The sequence below is a fragment of the Scleropages formosus genome, chromosome 2 (genome assembly GCF_900964775.1).
Source record: "Scleropages formosus chromosome 2, fSclFor1.1, whole genome shotgun sequence".
NCBI classification, from domain to species: domain Eukaryota; kingdom Metazoa; phylum Chordata; class Actinopteri; order Osteoglossiformes; family Osteoglossidae; genus Scleropages; species Scleropages formosus.
The window spans coordinates 19,908,685-19,924,826 of NC_041807.1; the positions used below are offsets into that span (position 1 = coordinate 19,908,685).

A 16,142-nucleotide genomic window follows, 5' to 3' on the forward strand; every position below is an offset into this window, starting at 1 on the left:
GCAGAACTTTGTGGAGCCGCAACGCTGAAATCTCAATAGGTCGTGCATAGCATCGTGACTTTCTGGCCCAGCCCGTGGCCTCCTGTGTCAGACCACGGCAGGAACGTGACTGCGTGGTCGCAAGTCGGCGGCGCTGGCCAAATACAGCTTGCGGAGGTGTCCCGTGACCCGACCTTTGTCTTGCTTCAGCACACCCTGGAGACGGCCCTGCTGTCCGCCAGCCAGGAGATCGAGATGAGTGCGGACAACCCGGCAGCCGTGCGGAGCGTGGTTCAGCAGCGCGACGTGCTCCAGAGCGGCCTGCTCAGCACCTGCCGGGAACTGTCTCGCGTCACCGCCGTGAGTCCGACATGTACAGCCCCATCTTCCGCAGGCCAGCGGCGGAAATGTGTTCGTTTACTCTCGGTGATGCCGGGGACTCTTTTTATTCCCAGTAGAATCTAAAACGGTTGATTCTTGAAAGAACGTGGATTCTGCCAGAACTGCCTTTGGAAAGTTGTGTCGCAGTGATGGTGTCACGGTGTGGAAAGGCCTGAATTGAACAGGACACTTTGTAAATGTGCCAAGGCTGCCAAATTATACCTCACTTATGCAGTATGTCCTAGTGCTATGTTAGTATGATTCTGTTGCTAATTTATTACCTTATGCAGCATTTTTTTTTTTAGATTGGGTAGATGGTTTCCACACACCCCTAAGCAGTTCCCCCTCACTGACTGTGAGCACTGTTTCTACCCCCAGGAGCTGGAGCGATCCTGGAGGGAGTACGACAGGCTGGAGTCAGACGTCTCCCTCGCTAAGAGCAATCTCCTGCAGCAGCTGGAGGCTCAGTCTCCGCAGGTACTCGGGCCCCCCCCCCCAGCTCAGGCGTAGCTGTCCGCCATAGGCTGCAGCGGCACCTGGGGGACCCTGGAGGAACAGCCAGTTGTTCCGTTCTCCAGCTGATACCTAGAAAAGGAAAAATTTAAAAAAAAAAAAAATCACTGCGTAATTAGTTCCAGGTAGCAAGTGTCTTAGGGGGAAATATATGGTTATTTTTATCTCAGAGCTACAAATTACTTTCAAAAGTGTCTTGATGTATCAGCTGGGTGGTTTCAGCTGAGTCCTTATGACTGCAAAATTAAGACCATAAAATTGAGATTAGAGAACTAAGTTATTTAGAATCACTTGTCTGAATACCCTTGGACGTCTTTGCCACGCAGTGGACTTGGCACTGTCTCAGGGGGTGTTTAACAGACCGTTATTTGCTCATTAGAATCAAGTAGGAAATGGGCAAGAGTGTGGGAGCAAAGGTGATTGAGTAGCGGTGTAAGACTAGACAGCTCTTAATGAGATCTGAGGGTGTGTTCTGCCCCGCCGCTCTTCAAGGAAAACCCGGGTATTCCTCGCGAGCACCGTTACGCCGATCTGGGATCCGCTGCAACTTTGCGGCAGGGTCTAAAAACCACGAAAGTGCTCTAACCCTCAGTGTCCTTCGCCAAAGACACGCCTGTCATTGGAATGAGGCAGGTAATTATCTCCAGCACCCCAGGGACTGTGCCTCTGCTCTAATACTACCCTCACTTAGGATACTTGGATCAAGTAATGCGCTTCTCCGAGACACAAATTTGAGGCACGGCTGCTGCCTTCACACCTGAATGAGTCAATTACTTCAAGGCTCTATTCTGTTTCCTGGGGATTTTTTGCTCCGCAAGAGTTGATAATTAAAAGTGGGAAAATTTGGTCTCCGAACGTCCCCCTGCATCCTCCATCAGTGTGAAAAGATGACAGTGGTGTGGTTCCGAAGGGTTGGATTAAAAGGTGAGTTGGATGCCTACAATTAATTACAGCGAGTTGAGCGACACCGGCAACTTCATGGACTCGTCGAAGGTTGGCAAACACAATGGGGAAATGCGGCTGCTCGGAGGCTTACGCTGCCAGTAAAGGTTTTCCATGCTTACTGCTGGCCGGGAGTGCAGTTATTGAAATGTCTTTTTTGGGTTTGCATTTCCTGACATGACAGTGAAAGCCTTAGTCCCTCTGAAAGCACACCACAAAATGAGTCCTTTCTGCTCTTTGTCTTGTTGATGGCGAGCTCAGCGGCTGCCACCAGTCTAACCCTCCTGGAGAGCAGGGAACAGGACAGGCACATCTCAGCAAACCACTTCTCTTAGGACATCCTTAGCCCAGGGCTCTGGGTGCCTGAGGTTATCTATGACTCATTCTGTGTGAGCTAATGAACTCCTTTCCGTGTTGTGTGTGTGTGTGTGTGTGTGTGTGTGTGTGTGTGTGTGTGTGTGTGTGTGTGTGCGTGCGTGTGCGCATGTGTGTGTCTGCCCATCTGCCCACACAGACAGAACCGCCCAGCCAACAGCATGTCCAGATCCAGAAGGAGCTGTGGAGGATACAGGATGTGGTGGAGGCCCTGAGCAACAACAAACCCCCAAGAAGCACAGAAGGCATGGGTGAGTGAGTGAGCGAGCGAGCGAGTGAGCGAGTGAGTCTGCACCCGTGTGTATATTTGTTCTCTACTCATACACCGAAAGACAAAGGACAAATGGAGCGATGAATAAAACATTTCTTTATGCCAAGGATCAAAGACTTTGAGCTGATGGTAGGACACTGGTGACACTGGGCTCCACTATTAATGAGATGCACTACTGAGGAGGACCATCTTGGCTTTGCCTTTATTCTGCATTCCAGTTCACCCCAGGAATGAGTGCTATGTTCTGTGCACACCACACACACAGGGCTTTTGCTCGCACACACACACGGAGTGCTTGGAAAACAAACAGTAATCAAAAAGGTGCACAGGACACTCAGGTACCATTAGTGTCACACACTTGCAGTGTTTTCTGTTCAGGGACTGCGGAGTGATGCAGTGAGACAAAATCATGAAGTCATATGTTAAAATTACTTCATTCTCAATGTGAAGACAACGCTGAAATTGCTATCGGCAGAGCTTTGCATCGACTGCTTATAACCGCAACCGATTTTCCTTCCGTTTCTAGGGTTCTTGGGTTCCAAACCAATCTCCAGCAAATACAAGAGCGAGGTAAGCATATGGTTGCGTCCACCGAAACGGGCGATCTTTGGGCCTCTTTGGTCGTTGCACGTCTTGCCTTTGATGGCGTGTGGTGAATCACGCACAACAGGGACTGTCAGCAGGCTGAACGTCGACATTTCCCAGAGCCTCCGTCCTCCTGGAAACTGACAGTGAGACAAAGCTACGCACTGCGGCTGCTCATCTGTATTGATGACCGTTGCTCTGGTGGTTTTTTTTTGTGTCCAGGGTGTAATCCGGCAATGGGTGTTACTTTCTCTACTGGTCATGCGTTCCTGAAGTCTGCCAAGATAATGGGGTCTGGAATGTCTGGAATCAGCTGTCCTGATGTCATAAAAGTGATGTCATAACAGTATCACAGAGCCGTGACTCATCCTTTTTTGTGTCTTTCAGTACGAGCGGCTCATGGTTTTTTTTTTTTTTCTGGCCCTCTGTCGGGGTCAGCTTCTGATACACCCGGTAAATCTGTCACGTTGCCCCCTTTGTAACCCTCAGGAAGAGGACTCGGTACCCCCACGGCCCCCCCCCCCCCCAATCATACGACATCAGCGAGCAGCCGCCCGCAGCCCCCCCAATGCCCCCACTGCCCCCGCTGCCCTCGGGCACCGTCCAGCTTCACGTAGTACGTCAGCCCCTGCATCGGCCGGAGGAGCGCAAAGCCAGCCAGAGGAACGGCACGCACAGCGTAAGCCGCTGACCTCTGACTTGTCGTCTCGCTCCACATCCCATCATCGCCAACAAGCGTTGATGACTTCCAACTCGCGTGTAGTTTCTTTCAGAGAGGGACCCCATCAACCCCATCGTCATATATCCCTGCCAGTTATGTGTTTGAGCTTAACAGTCTGCTATCTTGAAAGTTTTCAGTTGCTGCTGAGTTTGCATTTATTGTCCCGATTCAGTGTGCTGTACCCTGACCGTTTATTATCATTTTTCCTTTTTGTCATTTTCGAATGGCTTGCGGCGCTGTGACTTTGTGCTGTGATTGTGCACCAGCTGGTTGTTGTATACTTCCAAAACAAGTCCAGCATCTTACTTGCCGGATCACTTGATGCATTGTTCTGTCTCCAGGAATCTTCTCAAAGAGACTTGTGTTCAGTCTTGTTAACCTCAGCCTGCATTGGATTGACTGGCTCCCTGATCCCTGTGCTTCGCTGCATAAATTTCACTCCGTCAACTTACATGGGTATCAGGGGGCCCACAGGAACACAATGTATCAGGTGCTCCTCTTCCTATGTGTGTGTGTTGTGTGTGATACCTACACTTGCAGTGACCTGGGCTTTTATCCCACAGGGACCAGACTACCGACTGTACAAGAGTGAGCCCGAGCTCACCACCGTGGCTGAGGTGGATGAGACAAATGGGGAGGAGAAGATTGAACCAACGGTAGAAAAGGAGCCATCAACCACCAAGGGTAGGATGGCACTGAAAGAGCATCCTAGAGTTCGCTGCTGTCCTTTGACCTTCGGCTCAGGTTGAGTTCAGGTTAAGTTTTGCTCGGTGAAGTTCAGGACTGACAGAGTAGAAAATCATTGTATTTAAGAAACATATATATATATATATATATATATATATATATATATATATATATATATATATGTGTGTGTATATATATATATATACTCGTTTTATCAAGTGACACAGTGGCTGTGAAACCTCCAACATTCCCTCCTCTTTTAGATACTCTGGTGACCTGTTGTTTTCAGGAATTTCCTACCCTGTTGGGATTGTGCCCCCGAGAACGAAGTCTCCCATGCCAGAGTCATCGACCATCGCATCATACGTCACCCTGAGGAAAAGCAAGAAGCCTGACCCCAGAATGGTAATTCTACTCATCTGTCAGTGCTGCTGACAGCATGCGGAGCGCTTTCTTACCATCAGCTGGTAGTGAGAGGCTCTTGTGTTGTGCGCTCATTTCGCTGTTTCGCTGGAGGGCCAACCGCTTGAGAAGCACAGGATTGCTGGGCAAGGCAATTCTCACTACTCTTCAGCTGCTGATGAAGAGTGAGTCAATGGTGCTTACACGAGAGCTTTCTTATGACCCCGAATACTGGAGGAAAACGGATCAAACCGTTTCTTTCAAAAAAAAGAAAACGACAGCGGCTTCGCAGTTATGCAAGACATGGGTCAGCTGGTGTGATCGGTAGGTGACGCTAAGGCTGGAAGGCAGAGGTGTGACACATCCGGGTAGGAGGTGTCTCTGTTTTCCACGCTTTTTTGTCGTGGTCTTAATCCTTCTTCTGCTTCGGCCTGCTGCAGGACCACCCTCACGGCGCTGCTGAGCAGCTCTGCGGACCGGAGTGCGGGCGGCCAAGGATGAGCCTGGAAGAGCAGATGGAGCGAATCCGGAGGCACCAGGAGGCCCTGCTCAAGGACAGGAAGAAGGGGTCCGGCACCCCAGGGCAGGAAAACTCCCCCTCTCGCATCCCCTCGTTTTCCAAGGAGAACCCCTTCCGCACCTTGCCGGTACCCTTTACAGCCATAGTCTTTTGTTAGGCAGATACCGTGCTGTCGGTGTTCACCGTGCGTTTCTGTGCCAGTCGTACTATTGCTGTACTCCAGATGAAGGGACTCTAACGTTACTTGTGTCACGACTGTGTTTCACTCTTCATTTTTGGTGCGTACGCTTACGTAGATGTGTGGAAAATACGTTTCTCGCGAACTGTATCGGTGTTCCTCGGCCGGTGGCAGTTTAGCGTTTGCAGGTTTTAGATACTTTGAGCTAAGGACTTGATCACAAATGCATTATCTCGGTGCCGCTTCAGCCATTTTGTCTCACGAGGAGGAGACAGGTGGCGGCTGATTTGCATGGCAAAGCGCACCGATCGCATAAATTTTGTGTTTACCGAGCAGCATGAAGCCTTCAGCGTAGCCACCCGGTGTGTTACAGGGGAGTAATGCGACAACAAAGCTGCGTTTAAGATCGTCGCCCCTCTGTTGGCTCTGCCGCTCTGCCCTGTGCTCTGAGAGCTGTCAACTTGCTGTATCTCAGTGAGATTTTTTATTCATACGATTGGGGCCCTGAATCTGGCTGTCAGGTTCAGTTGGTATGATCGGGAGAACTTCCACTAGATAATAATAAATACTCGAGTACAGCATTTTTATAGTCTTAATAAATTTGTGGAGCGGGTCGCACAGTGTTTAGGGCATTAGCCTTGCAATCTGATGGTCTTGGGCTTGAACCCCCATCCTGCTCTAGTAACCCTAATCAGGGTTCTAACCCCACATTGATAGTGTAAGAACTTCTTGCTGTATTAATGAGTACACACACACACACACACACACACACACCATCTGAAACTGCTTGTCCCGTGGGGGGTCGCGGGGAGCCAGAGCCTAACCTGGCAGCACAGGGCGTAAGGCCGGAGGGGGAGGGGACACACCCAGGACGGGACGCCAGTCCATCACAAGGCACCCCAAGCGGGACTCGAACCCCAGAGCCACCAGACAGCAGGACCTGGTCAAACCCGCTGCGCCACCGCGCCATCGCACCCCCTTTGTATTAATGAGTAATTCACTGTAAATTTGATTATCTGACAGAGTCAGTTAAGGTAACAATTAAATGAATAACTGTTAATGTTTATGGTTGTTTTTTCAGTCCTCAGTCCTATAGTCCTGTACTGTCGGTGTTGATTGGTGGAATAGACGCGGGTCATCCTTTGGAGATGCTTTCTGTGATTTCCGCTTTGATTCCTTTCGTCTGTTGGTTGTAGAACCGGAAGAGAGAGGAGATCCTCTCGAGTGACATCCAGGAGCTGGAAGCTTCTTTGAGGGAGCAAGAACTGTTGGAGGACCATGAGACCCCGGCTGAGGAGATCGTCCAGCTCGAGGAGGTAGCGGAGCCAGAACCCTTTGACATGGAACGAGAGGTACGGCTTCGCTTGTACGTGTTTACCTTTTCTCTATTCAAAGACACGGACACGGACACGGCCACGCGTAAACCCTGTACTTCTATACAGATGTACAGAGACGTGTATGTTCGTGTATCCTTTATTTATAGGTATGATATATAGACATATATGCAAAAAACATATACTTTACATATGTGTGCATACACACAGAGATATTAGCATATACATATGTTTTTTAAGTGTACACTTCTGATACTTTAGTGGTGTCTTTTTATCCTAGCTGAAGATGTTTGTCTACAAGGACAGCAGATATGTAACTAAATGAAAAATTTTTACGGTAAACTTCGCTTATGCTAATTGTGAACCTGGGTGAGTCATACATTTTTGAACATGCGGAGCATAAGGACTTATTCATTCCGATCAATCAGTGAAATGAGCCCGCAGGCGAGTCGCACCGAGCCGTCGTTTGCCACGATCGCTTGTTCAGAGCGTATTTGGAGTCGCAGATGTCTGTGCTCCAAGAGGTTTTCAATCAGTGTTTTATGAGGCTGTAATTTCGCACTGTTTTGTGGATCTGCACTGTGCCTGAAAAGGGTAGCGGCTCTTATTGAACCGGAGTCATTCTTCCGTTCTAGTTCTCAAACCAAGCTATCAATGAGCGCTCCTTCCAGAAACCCCATTGGTTTCCGCTGTTTTTCCCGAAACGCGTAACCGCATCTTTTCTCCACGTGTTTCAGTTCGGTGCCTTTTACCTGTGAGTCTGCAGTGACGCTCTGGAAAGTGAGATGCCTCGATCCAGCTGATTTATCCGCTGTGAAATTAATTCTGTTTGATAAAGACAGCCTTCCCTATCGCACACAAAACAGCCGTCACTTCTCCTAATGGCCTTATTCAAGTGCAAGCCCAGAGTGCTTATCACCTGCCGAGCCAGCTGGCAGGCACATCTCTTCATTTATTGCGCTAATATGATGGGGGGGGGGGGCAAATCATCTACAGGTTTCTCAGCTTAAACTGGCTGCATGGAGGCTGGACGGGGGGCTTGCGCTGCATCGGCTCCGTGACAGGATTCGCTACGCAGACGTGAGACCTACAGCCTCCACGGCTCAGTCAGCCTTTCGCCATTACCCTTCGAAGGAAAGGGGTTGGGCTCTAAAGAGCTTAGCGTCTCGGATCAATACGTAATCGTGACGGCACAGAGCACAGCTACTGCCGCAGCCGAACGCCGAGCCTCGGTTAGGGGTCCGCCGCGTTCCTGTGGTAACACCCTCGAGCCGACGACGCGATGGCGGCCGTACCGAAGCAGCCTGCATTTTTGTTCACGGGGGCAAATCAACCCGACTTGCTAATGAGCCCTCTACTACAGAGAGCAGGCTGTGGCATCAGATCTAGTGCTTTACAGGGCAAAGAGGAATAAATCCAGTGCATCAAATGCAGCAGTGTTTATTTCTTGCTATATTTCGCAATTATATCTAGCAGTGTGACTTTCCCTTTTACTGATAACCCTTGACCGGGGGGCACAGTGGTGCAGTGGGTTGGACCTTGTCCTGCTCTCCGGTGGGTCTGGGGTTCGAGTTCCGCTTGGGGTGCCTTGCTGTGGACTGGCGTCCCGTCCTGGGTGTGTCCTCTCCCCCTCCGGCCTTACGCCCTGTGTTGCCGGGTTAGGCTCCGGCTCCCCGCGACCCCATCTGGGACAAGTGGTTCAGATGGTGTGTGTGTGTGTGTGTGTGTTTGAGAGATAACCCTTGACTATTACAATGGTGGAACAGGATTCCAGAGCTGTGCAGGAAAATGATGGCCACATCTCAAAGTGTCAGAATGACGCTTCACTCTTGATGAAATCACAGGTGTCAGATGTCCAAATACAGTACAACCTTTTTAGCATTTTGTTTTTGTTCGCAGCGCTTCCGCCTCCAGTGTATTTACTGAACACTGGAGGTGAACGCTTAGTTACCTGTGGGGTTTGTGGGGGGTGGGGGTTGTTTCATCCGTTTCAGCTGTCCACGCCCGACACGGTGCTGATGACTGAGCGCTGCGTGGAGTTGGACCCCGAAGAGACCCTGGGGCCTGATCAAGGGACACACGCTCGGGACAAAGAGAAGCGGATCGAAGCGCCTATTACCAAGAACAGGCAAGGCTCCCAGCAGCACCGGAGAGTGACAGGAGGTTCAGAGACAGCTTCTTCCTGGGTCATCATCTTCCTTTTTGCCCAGACAGGGCTCTCTGACATAGCATTTATTAGCCCTCTCCGAGTATGGGTGGGGGGTAGGAACGAATCGCAAAGGGAGAGCGCAGCCTGGAGAGAGCATACGGGAGAGCGGGACAGCTTCCAAGGTCTTATGCCGAGCGTCACTGGAGCGGATCAAAGGCGGTCAGGTGTGCTGTCACTTAAATCGGTCTTTTCATGTAGATTACGACTGGCCCCATTGCCCAGCGAGGGCGCGTGCAGGAAACGCACTGAGGAAGGCATTTTTTCCCCATGTCGCTTGAACGAAGGGTGACATTTTCGGTTTGAATGCCAGCCCTCCAGTGAGCCTTTTAAGGGGAGTCTCAGGCTCTTCCAGAAGAGCCATTGCTTTGTATTCTTGTGACTTGGTGAATGCAAGTTCTGGAGAAGAGTACGGGAACAGTGCGGAGGGCGGAGTGGCATTGCTTTCGCTGTCTGCTTTCTTGTGCGGCAGCGTGCGGGACACCGAGCCGCCGGAGCTCCCGAGCCCCGAAGAGACGGAGGAGCGGCGGGACGAGACGATCGACATCAGCTACGAGCTAGCGGCCGAGACCTCCAAACACAGCAAGCTGGTGGCAGGTAGGGAGGGGTTTGCCGCATTCGGCGCTCGGTCAGGAAAGAGTTCGCTCTCCAAACCTACGGACACATATTTTGTCATCGTACATTGGCTCCTCGCGTTACAGTGAAGGTAGAAATTTTTCAGAGATGCAAACATTTTTCCGTTTGTTTCATTTTAATTCCATCTCCATCTCACATATTTTCTGGGGGTTTTTTGGAGGTAATGGACCCCAAACCAGAATAAGAGTATTAGACCACCTTAATTCAGCTGGTTTCCAAGTGTTTAAAGGTTGTGCCTGGTGTTCACTGATCAGTAACAAAATGACAGCCTTTGCACACATTTATATAGCAAGAATGAATTGATTAATTGTCAACAGCTGGCACTGAGTAGGAGTGTATGTTTATTTTCACATATTTTAAATTAGTTTAACTTTTAATGTAACTCAAAGTAAACTTAAAGACTTACAAAGTATTTCTATTTGTTATACCTATATAGGGGGTGCGGTGGCGCAGCAGGTTTGACCGGGGCCTGCCGTGTAGTGGGTCTGGGGTTCGAGTCCCGCTTCGGGTGCCCTGCGATGGACTGGCGTCCCGTCCTGGGTGTGTCCCCTCCAGCCTTATGCCCTGTGTTGCCGAGTTAGGCTCCGGTTCACCGCAACCCTGCTTGAAACAAGCAGTTGTAGACATTGTGTGTGTGCACACACACCTATATACTCGGAGCCTTTTCTTTTTTTTTTTTTTTTTTTTTTTTTTACAAAGTCTAACAAGCAAGTAGAGGGGGATGGATGTCTGTGATGATTCATTGATTTTGATATTAGTCAAAGTAACTTTGGAATTATGAACAAAGTGAATTGTGAACAGACTTCCAGTCCCGGTTGTGTTTGTAAGTGACGCGAGTATTATGAACGTTTCTACGTATATTTAAATGAGCTATAGTCCTTCAGAAATGCAGCATGAATTTAAAAACCTTTTAAATGTGTTCTGACATTACTACTCTATGTTTATAACATTCTCTGAGCCCACAACTGACTTGTTCCTGTACTGAAGTGACATTACATGCATTTTCAGGACAGCGTGTAATTTGAACGGAATTGCATTTAATGGCATACCGATTAATTTCTTTACCTGCGAAGATCAAAAAACGTTTTCGCTGTTTGAAATTTTCAACATCTATTTGTTTTCCTGATGAAGGTATAATCCTCATTTGAAATACTTTGTTAGCCAGCCTCGAAACTCATTAGTGCTTGCAGATTTCAATTTCCGTTGTTTTAATCCCAGACAATCCCCCTGATTTCGTGCATTCAGGCAGTCCTTAGAAAAATCCCAAATAATTCCTCCTGCCATGTGGTTCGACGCGCTCCTACATCCATCGAGAGTCCCTAAAATCACCTAGATCGCAGCACGGCTATCCGTCCCCGTTTGTCATTTGTTATCCAGCCGGCACTGAAATGTGAGCCGGAGCCACGTGTGTCGGCGCGCAAACCTCGCCGGCTTCGGTAAAACGGGGGATCCCGCTTCGTCATTCCGAGAGCAGCCGCCAAGTGCCGATTCCAGAGAGGGCCCTCCGTCTGCGCTGCCCAGCCTGTCCGACCATATGTCTCTGGACCCGACTAGTCCGCTTCCCGCCGCACCCATCTGTGGCTAATCGTTCGTTTCGCCGCGCGAAGGAGAACCAGTCGCGGCACAGACACGCTTGCATCTCCCGCTGTGTAAGACCGGCTGGGGCGGACTTTGTGAAATATGCCAATGTGTGTTAACGCGCAGTTTTCTAGTTCACGAGAGCAGAGCGTTCGGCCAGCAGATTTCGGAGTTCTCCGGTCACAGTGGGAGCAGGAGTACCTTCAGCGCCAGTCTTTAGTAGTATTATTATTATTCTTATAAGCAGCCTTTCGTACAAGTTCAGAGTTTATTGTCATAAGTACAAGTACCGTGTACAAAGTACTATGAAATTCTTGCTTGAGTGCTTCTCCGCAGACTGTAGACAACACAGTAGATAGCGCTAAACAAAAAACAAACAAATAAATACAACAAACAAATGAATAAATAAATAATGCCTGCCAGTAACAATAAGGAACAATAAATAGCCAGAATAATTAAAAGTGCCAGTGCAAGTGATGTGCTTGGAGGGATCAGTGCAGGTTTAGGTTACAATTCCATGACCTTAACCAGCACTTTGGTCGCAGCCTGTTGTAATTCTTGCCTTTGTTCTGCTCGTCGTCATTTATTTCTGTTCCGCCACGGGGGATGCGGTGAAAGAGGGCCCCCGCCCCCATCTCCCGTGGCGTTTTTCCTGTGCAGTTTTGTTGTAATCCAAAACGATTTAGGTCATGCCAGCTCCCCGCTGTGCCGTGGTCCAGCTTTATTTGTCGCTGCTCGGGAGCAGTAATTAACTGGCGTTTGTTTGTGTCGTTCGCAGTGAAAAGCCTGTCCTCTCAACCTCAGTCCCCGACCTCGGCGCCCCCGGCATCGCGCCCCCAGCTCGCCGACGGATCCCACTTCATGTGTGTGTAGTAGCAAGAGTAAGAGGCTTTTTAACCCGGCACCCTTCCCCATCTCTGAGTCGCACCCTCTAATTGCTCTGTGCAGTTTCACGTTATACGTGACGCTTACACTTTCACGTTCGTGTCCGCGCTGTCGTTTTTCCGGAGGCGTGCGCTCTCTTTGCCGTTCGGAAGCTCGCGCGCACTTCTGCTTTGGTATGTTTTATTTAGCGGATGCTTTTCTGCAAAGTGACGTACAGCTCATCGTACGCAGAAGTGCATTCGACAACAGACAAATATTTAGGTACAGACACATAATTATCAAAGCGCAACTCGTTTGCTCGTGGATGTTGCTCAAGTATCTGCCAGTACAAGTGATAATCACATAGCAAATAAAGTGATATTCAGACAGCAAATAAGAGCTCTGTATCTGAAGAGACTGTTTCTACATTGCGTAGCACCGTGGCTTTTTTGCACAAGCGAGAAATACTACGTACTTTGGGGATTAGTTACACTGTACATTGGACACTTACGTACAGTACGAGTGCAGTACTTAATTTCTCTCGATGAATCACCCGCGTGGTCTGTGTGACACCCGCGTCAGTGATCAAAACCAAATCATTCGGGAAATTTCTTCTTTCGTCGTGCCGAACACCAGTTTTTGTCGTCGCGGGTTCCTTAGCACGTTTTCGGTCCGTCTCCACCCCCCGCGGGGACCGAACCCTCTCGGATTTGCGCCTCACATTGTTACAAAGCTTCACTTTGCTGACTGCCACAAGTGGCAGCTTTGTAAAATAAAGAACGTAAAGGCGACAGCGCTGTTAACAGGTCCTGCGGTCATCGGCAAGCTGCGTCCAGGGTCGGGGCAGGAGGGTGAAGGGCGCCTGTACCGCGGTGCCAGCCGGTACACCTGACGCGGAAAAGCCTCCTTAAATATGTATCGCACGACATCAGCTGGAGTGCATTATTGAAGGCGTGTGTTTCTCCATGCTTCAGTATCTTCTTCCGCTGTATTTGTAATAGTGAAAACCACAGAGAGACATCTGGAAACTGCCCTTGGGGCTGAACACTTCCGCCGACCTCTCCGTTACAGCTCAGGCCGGTGAGCTCGGCCGTGTGCGCGTTCACCAGCCGTACTCCCCGCCCCGCTCGCATTCTCGGGGATGAAGCGTGGATGAGCCGCACGCCAACAAGGTCTACGGAACGGACCGGGTTCGGTTCTTGGTAGGGACACGCGTCTTTAGCTGACGACGCATACGGGCGCGGTTTCACAACGTAAGAAAACGGTCCGCCTCGAGCCACGCGCTCCTTTACAAATCCCCGAGAGGTTAGACAGCGCACGGTTTTGTGAGGAACGTTGTCTTTGGAGGTGTCTGTGATTAGCACGTGTCAAGAACTGCATCGTTGACCCCCCCCGCGATGGGTATTTTCGAAATCTTGAACGAACCCTCCCGCCGAATTAGGGGTCCAAGAGGTCGCCGGGACCTTTCCCCTCGCTCGTGCTCGGCTCTTACGGTACGCCGGTGTTCTCCTCCCTTCCTGCAGCCCGCGGTCCGGCCTCTGTTGAGCGGAGCGAGGATGGAGGTGCTTGACGTTGCTCCCTCTACCTCACCCTGGAGCCCTGGAGAAGGCTAAGCCTACGGCACGTTCATCGCAGGCACCTACAGCAATATGCAGCCCGGCTAAAAGTCACACTTTCTGAGGCCTTAGTTCCTCCGCTTTCATGCCTCCAACTGTGACCTCACCTCAGCAGTGCCAATACACTGGGAACAGAGGACATGGCTTCTTCCGGTGATCACTATTCTAACTATTGTTGTTGTTACTACTAATAAGATTCATTCTCCAGTTACGTGATGATAGAAAATTCTGTACAGTTGTACATATTGGCACAAGAGGGACTTTTCCCAAAAAATGTGCTCTTTCACTGAACAATCAGTCTCTTTCTCTCTGTCTCACATACAAATGCGCACACACACACACACACACACACACACACACACACACGCACACACACACACACCTGACCTGTGCCAATTTTCCTTTGACCAATCAGCAATACAAACCTGTGCTTGTTGTTTTTTTTTTTTTTATTTTTATATTTTGTTACTTCTTTTACTCAGTGTTGTTTTTTCAAATTTTAAATCAAATTTTATTTCTCTTGCTTTTTTCTTTACAATGAAAATACATGTTTAGGAAATTCATTGTACAAACCATTTTAGTTTTTATATATTAGAATTATATAAATATATAGCTATAAATATACAGTTGATTTATAATTCAATAGGGTGCCACTTTATTGCTGCAGATGGCCAGATTTCTAATATTTTTGGTGTATGTATTTATATGTGTGGGATCGTCTGCAGTCCCTTCCGCACTGTAGCCGACACACATGAATGTCCTGGCTTCTAACCTGCTGCTTTATGTTCTTTTCTATTGCTAAGGTATACATACATACATGCATGCATACATACACGTGTGTGTGTGTATGTGTGTATGTACCTGTTTAAAAATATAGAAACACAAGTTCAGTTCTGTTTTCTCGAGGGTTCGGGAGTCCTGGAGCTGGAGAAGAGAATAGCACATGTAAAAAGCAATAAGGTAGTTTTATCAATCCAGGACTTTGGTGTATAATATGTAATTATAGAAAGTTCAGTGTGTATATACTGTATACCATATAATGAGCAGAGCTAAATGTAACTATAAGAGGCTACTTATTAGAGAGTGCATATGCAAATGTTCATATCTCATCTGTTTTATATCATGTTAAATAAATGTTGATGTTCTTACTCTTTGGTGAGATGCCAGCGCTCACTTTTGTGTCCCGAAGGACAGCTCTCGGGGACTTGCGTTTTCATCGAGGTCGACCTTTTCGCAGCGTAAGTCGCGAAGGAGGTACCTTTGGTGCCCAGCAATTCATGCACGACACTGAACTGGGAACACAAACCATGATTGTGTAACAGAACCGACGAAGCAAAGAGCTAAAGGAATGAAAATCGTTCCAAGGAATATAATATTTCACACCGTGCGCGACACACATTGATTCCTTGTAGCTCTAGTAACTCCCAGCAGCTGTGTATTGCGCTTGCGCTGTGTTATTTCATGTGTGTTTAAACGCCTGTGTGTATACCGCAGAGCTCGAGCAGCGACACACAGACAGGATGCGCTAGATAGGAGCGGAAAAGAGAAACCCTCCGCCGGCTATCCCGGCATGTCCCTCGTGAAACTGCCCTGGGTGCCACCGGTCGGTCGGATTGCTCTCCACGAAGAAACCATATCAAAAAGTAGAGTGAACCAAAGGGTTTTTTCATTTGTTCATACGTATATAACGAATATATAAACACACACACACAACATTCTGTGTGACATCAGAGATCGTTCGAAACCGCGTGAGGTGCGTAGACTGTCGTAGGCCCTCCTGTGAACGGGAATGTTTTAAAATCCTCAAGTGGCAGTCATAGTAAGGGCAAACTTAAGCAAAATGCTTCTTGTTTATTTATTTTTTTACGCTTTGAATGACATTTGCTTCCTCCGTTGGGAAGAAATGTCTTTGATCTCTGCATGAAATAGAAGTGGGATGCAGCAGCTAATCTCTGCTGTGGGCCTCTGCTCGTACCCTGGCGCAGATTCATTCCGACAGACGCAGTGGGGACTCCTGGGGGACCGAGCAGGAGTGGTGTGGCGGAGGCGGGCTTCATTACCCCCTCAGGTCTTCATTATCCCTCCAGTTATTACAAGGCTGCATTTATCTAATGAAGTAAAAAAAGGTCCTCGATTCTGCCTCAAATGACAAAATGCAGTGGAGTCTCTTTGATTCAAATGCATGTGGTCATTTATCTGAAAGAGCAGAAAACAAATGAAAAAACGCCGAAGGAAAGAAAAATCGATATGCACCAATCAATAAGCAGATGAGCTTGCTGAGAATTGAAGACGCAGTCGAGCGCTGCGGACCCTGTTATTCCTGGGCTCGAGCGTTCCCGCATTCCAGAAGAGAC

At 48.8% G+C, this 16,142-nt stretch overlaps 1 protein-coding gene across 1 annotated transcript in view; it reads left to right on the plus strand.

Moving 5' to 3' along the window:
• LOC108931429 (pleckstrin homology domain-containing family A member 5-like) overlaps positions 1–14,132 on the plus strand; it is a 109,740-nt gene extending 95,608 nt beyond the window's left edge. The window contains 14 exon segments of the mRNA XM_029245944.1: positions 190–339; positions 739–837; positions 2,330–2,441; positions 2,988–3,031; positions 3,536–3,559; positions 3,561–3,725; positions 4,331–4,451; positions 4,744–4,859; positions 5,297–5,503; positions 6,751–6,906; positions 8,883–9,016; positions 9,567–9,691; positions 12,087–12,171; positions 13,696–14,132. Of these exon segments, the coding sequence (XP_029101777.1) occupies positions 190–339; positions 739–837; positions 2,330–2,441; positions 2,988–3,031; positions 3,536–3,559; positions 3,561–3,725; positions 4,331–4,451; positions 4,744–4,859; positions 5,297–5,503; positions 6,751–6,906; positions 8,883–9,016; positions 9,567–9,691; positions 12,087–12,171; positions 13,696–13,717 (1,560 nt within the window). The 3' untranslated portion in view covers positions 13,718–14,132.
• The last annotated feature ends 2,010 nt before the right edge of the window (positions 14,133–16,142 follow it).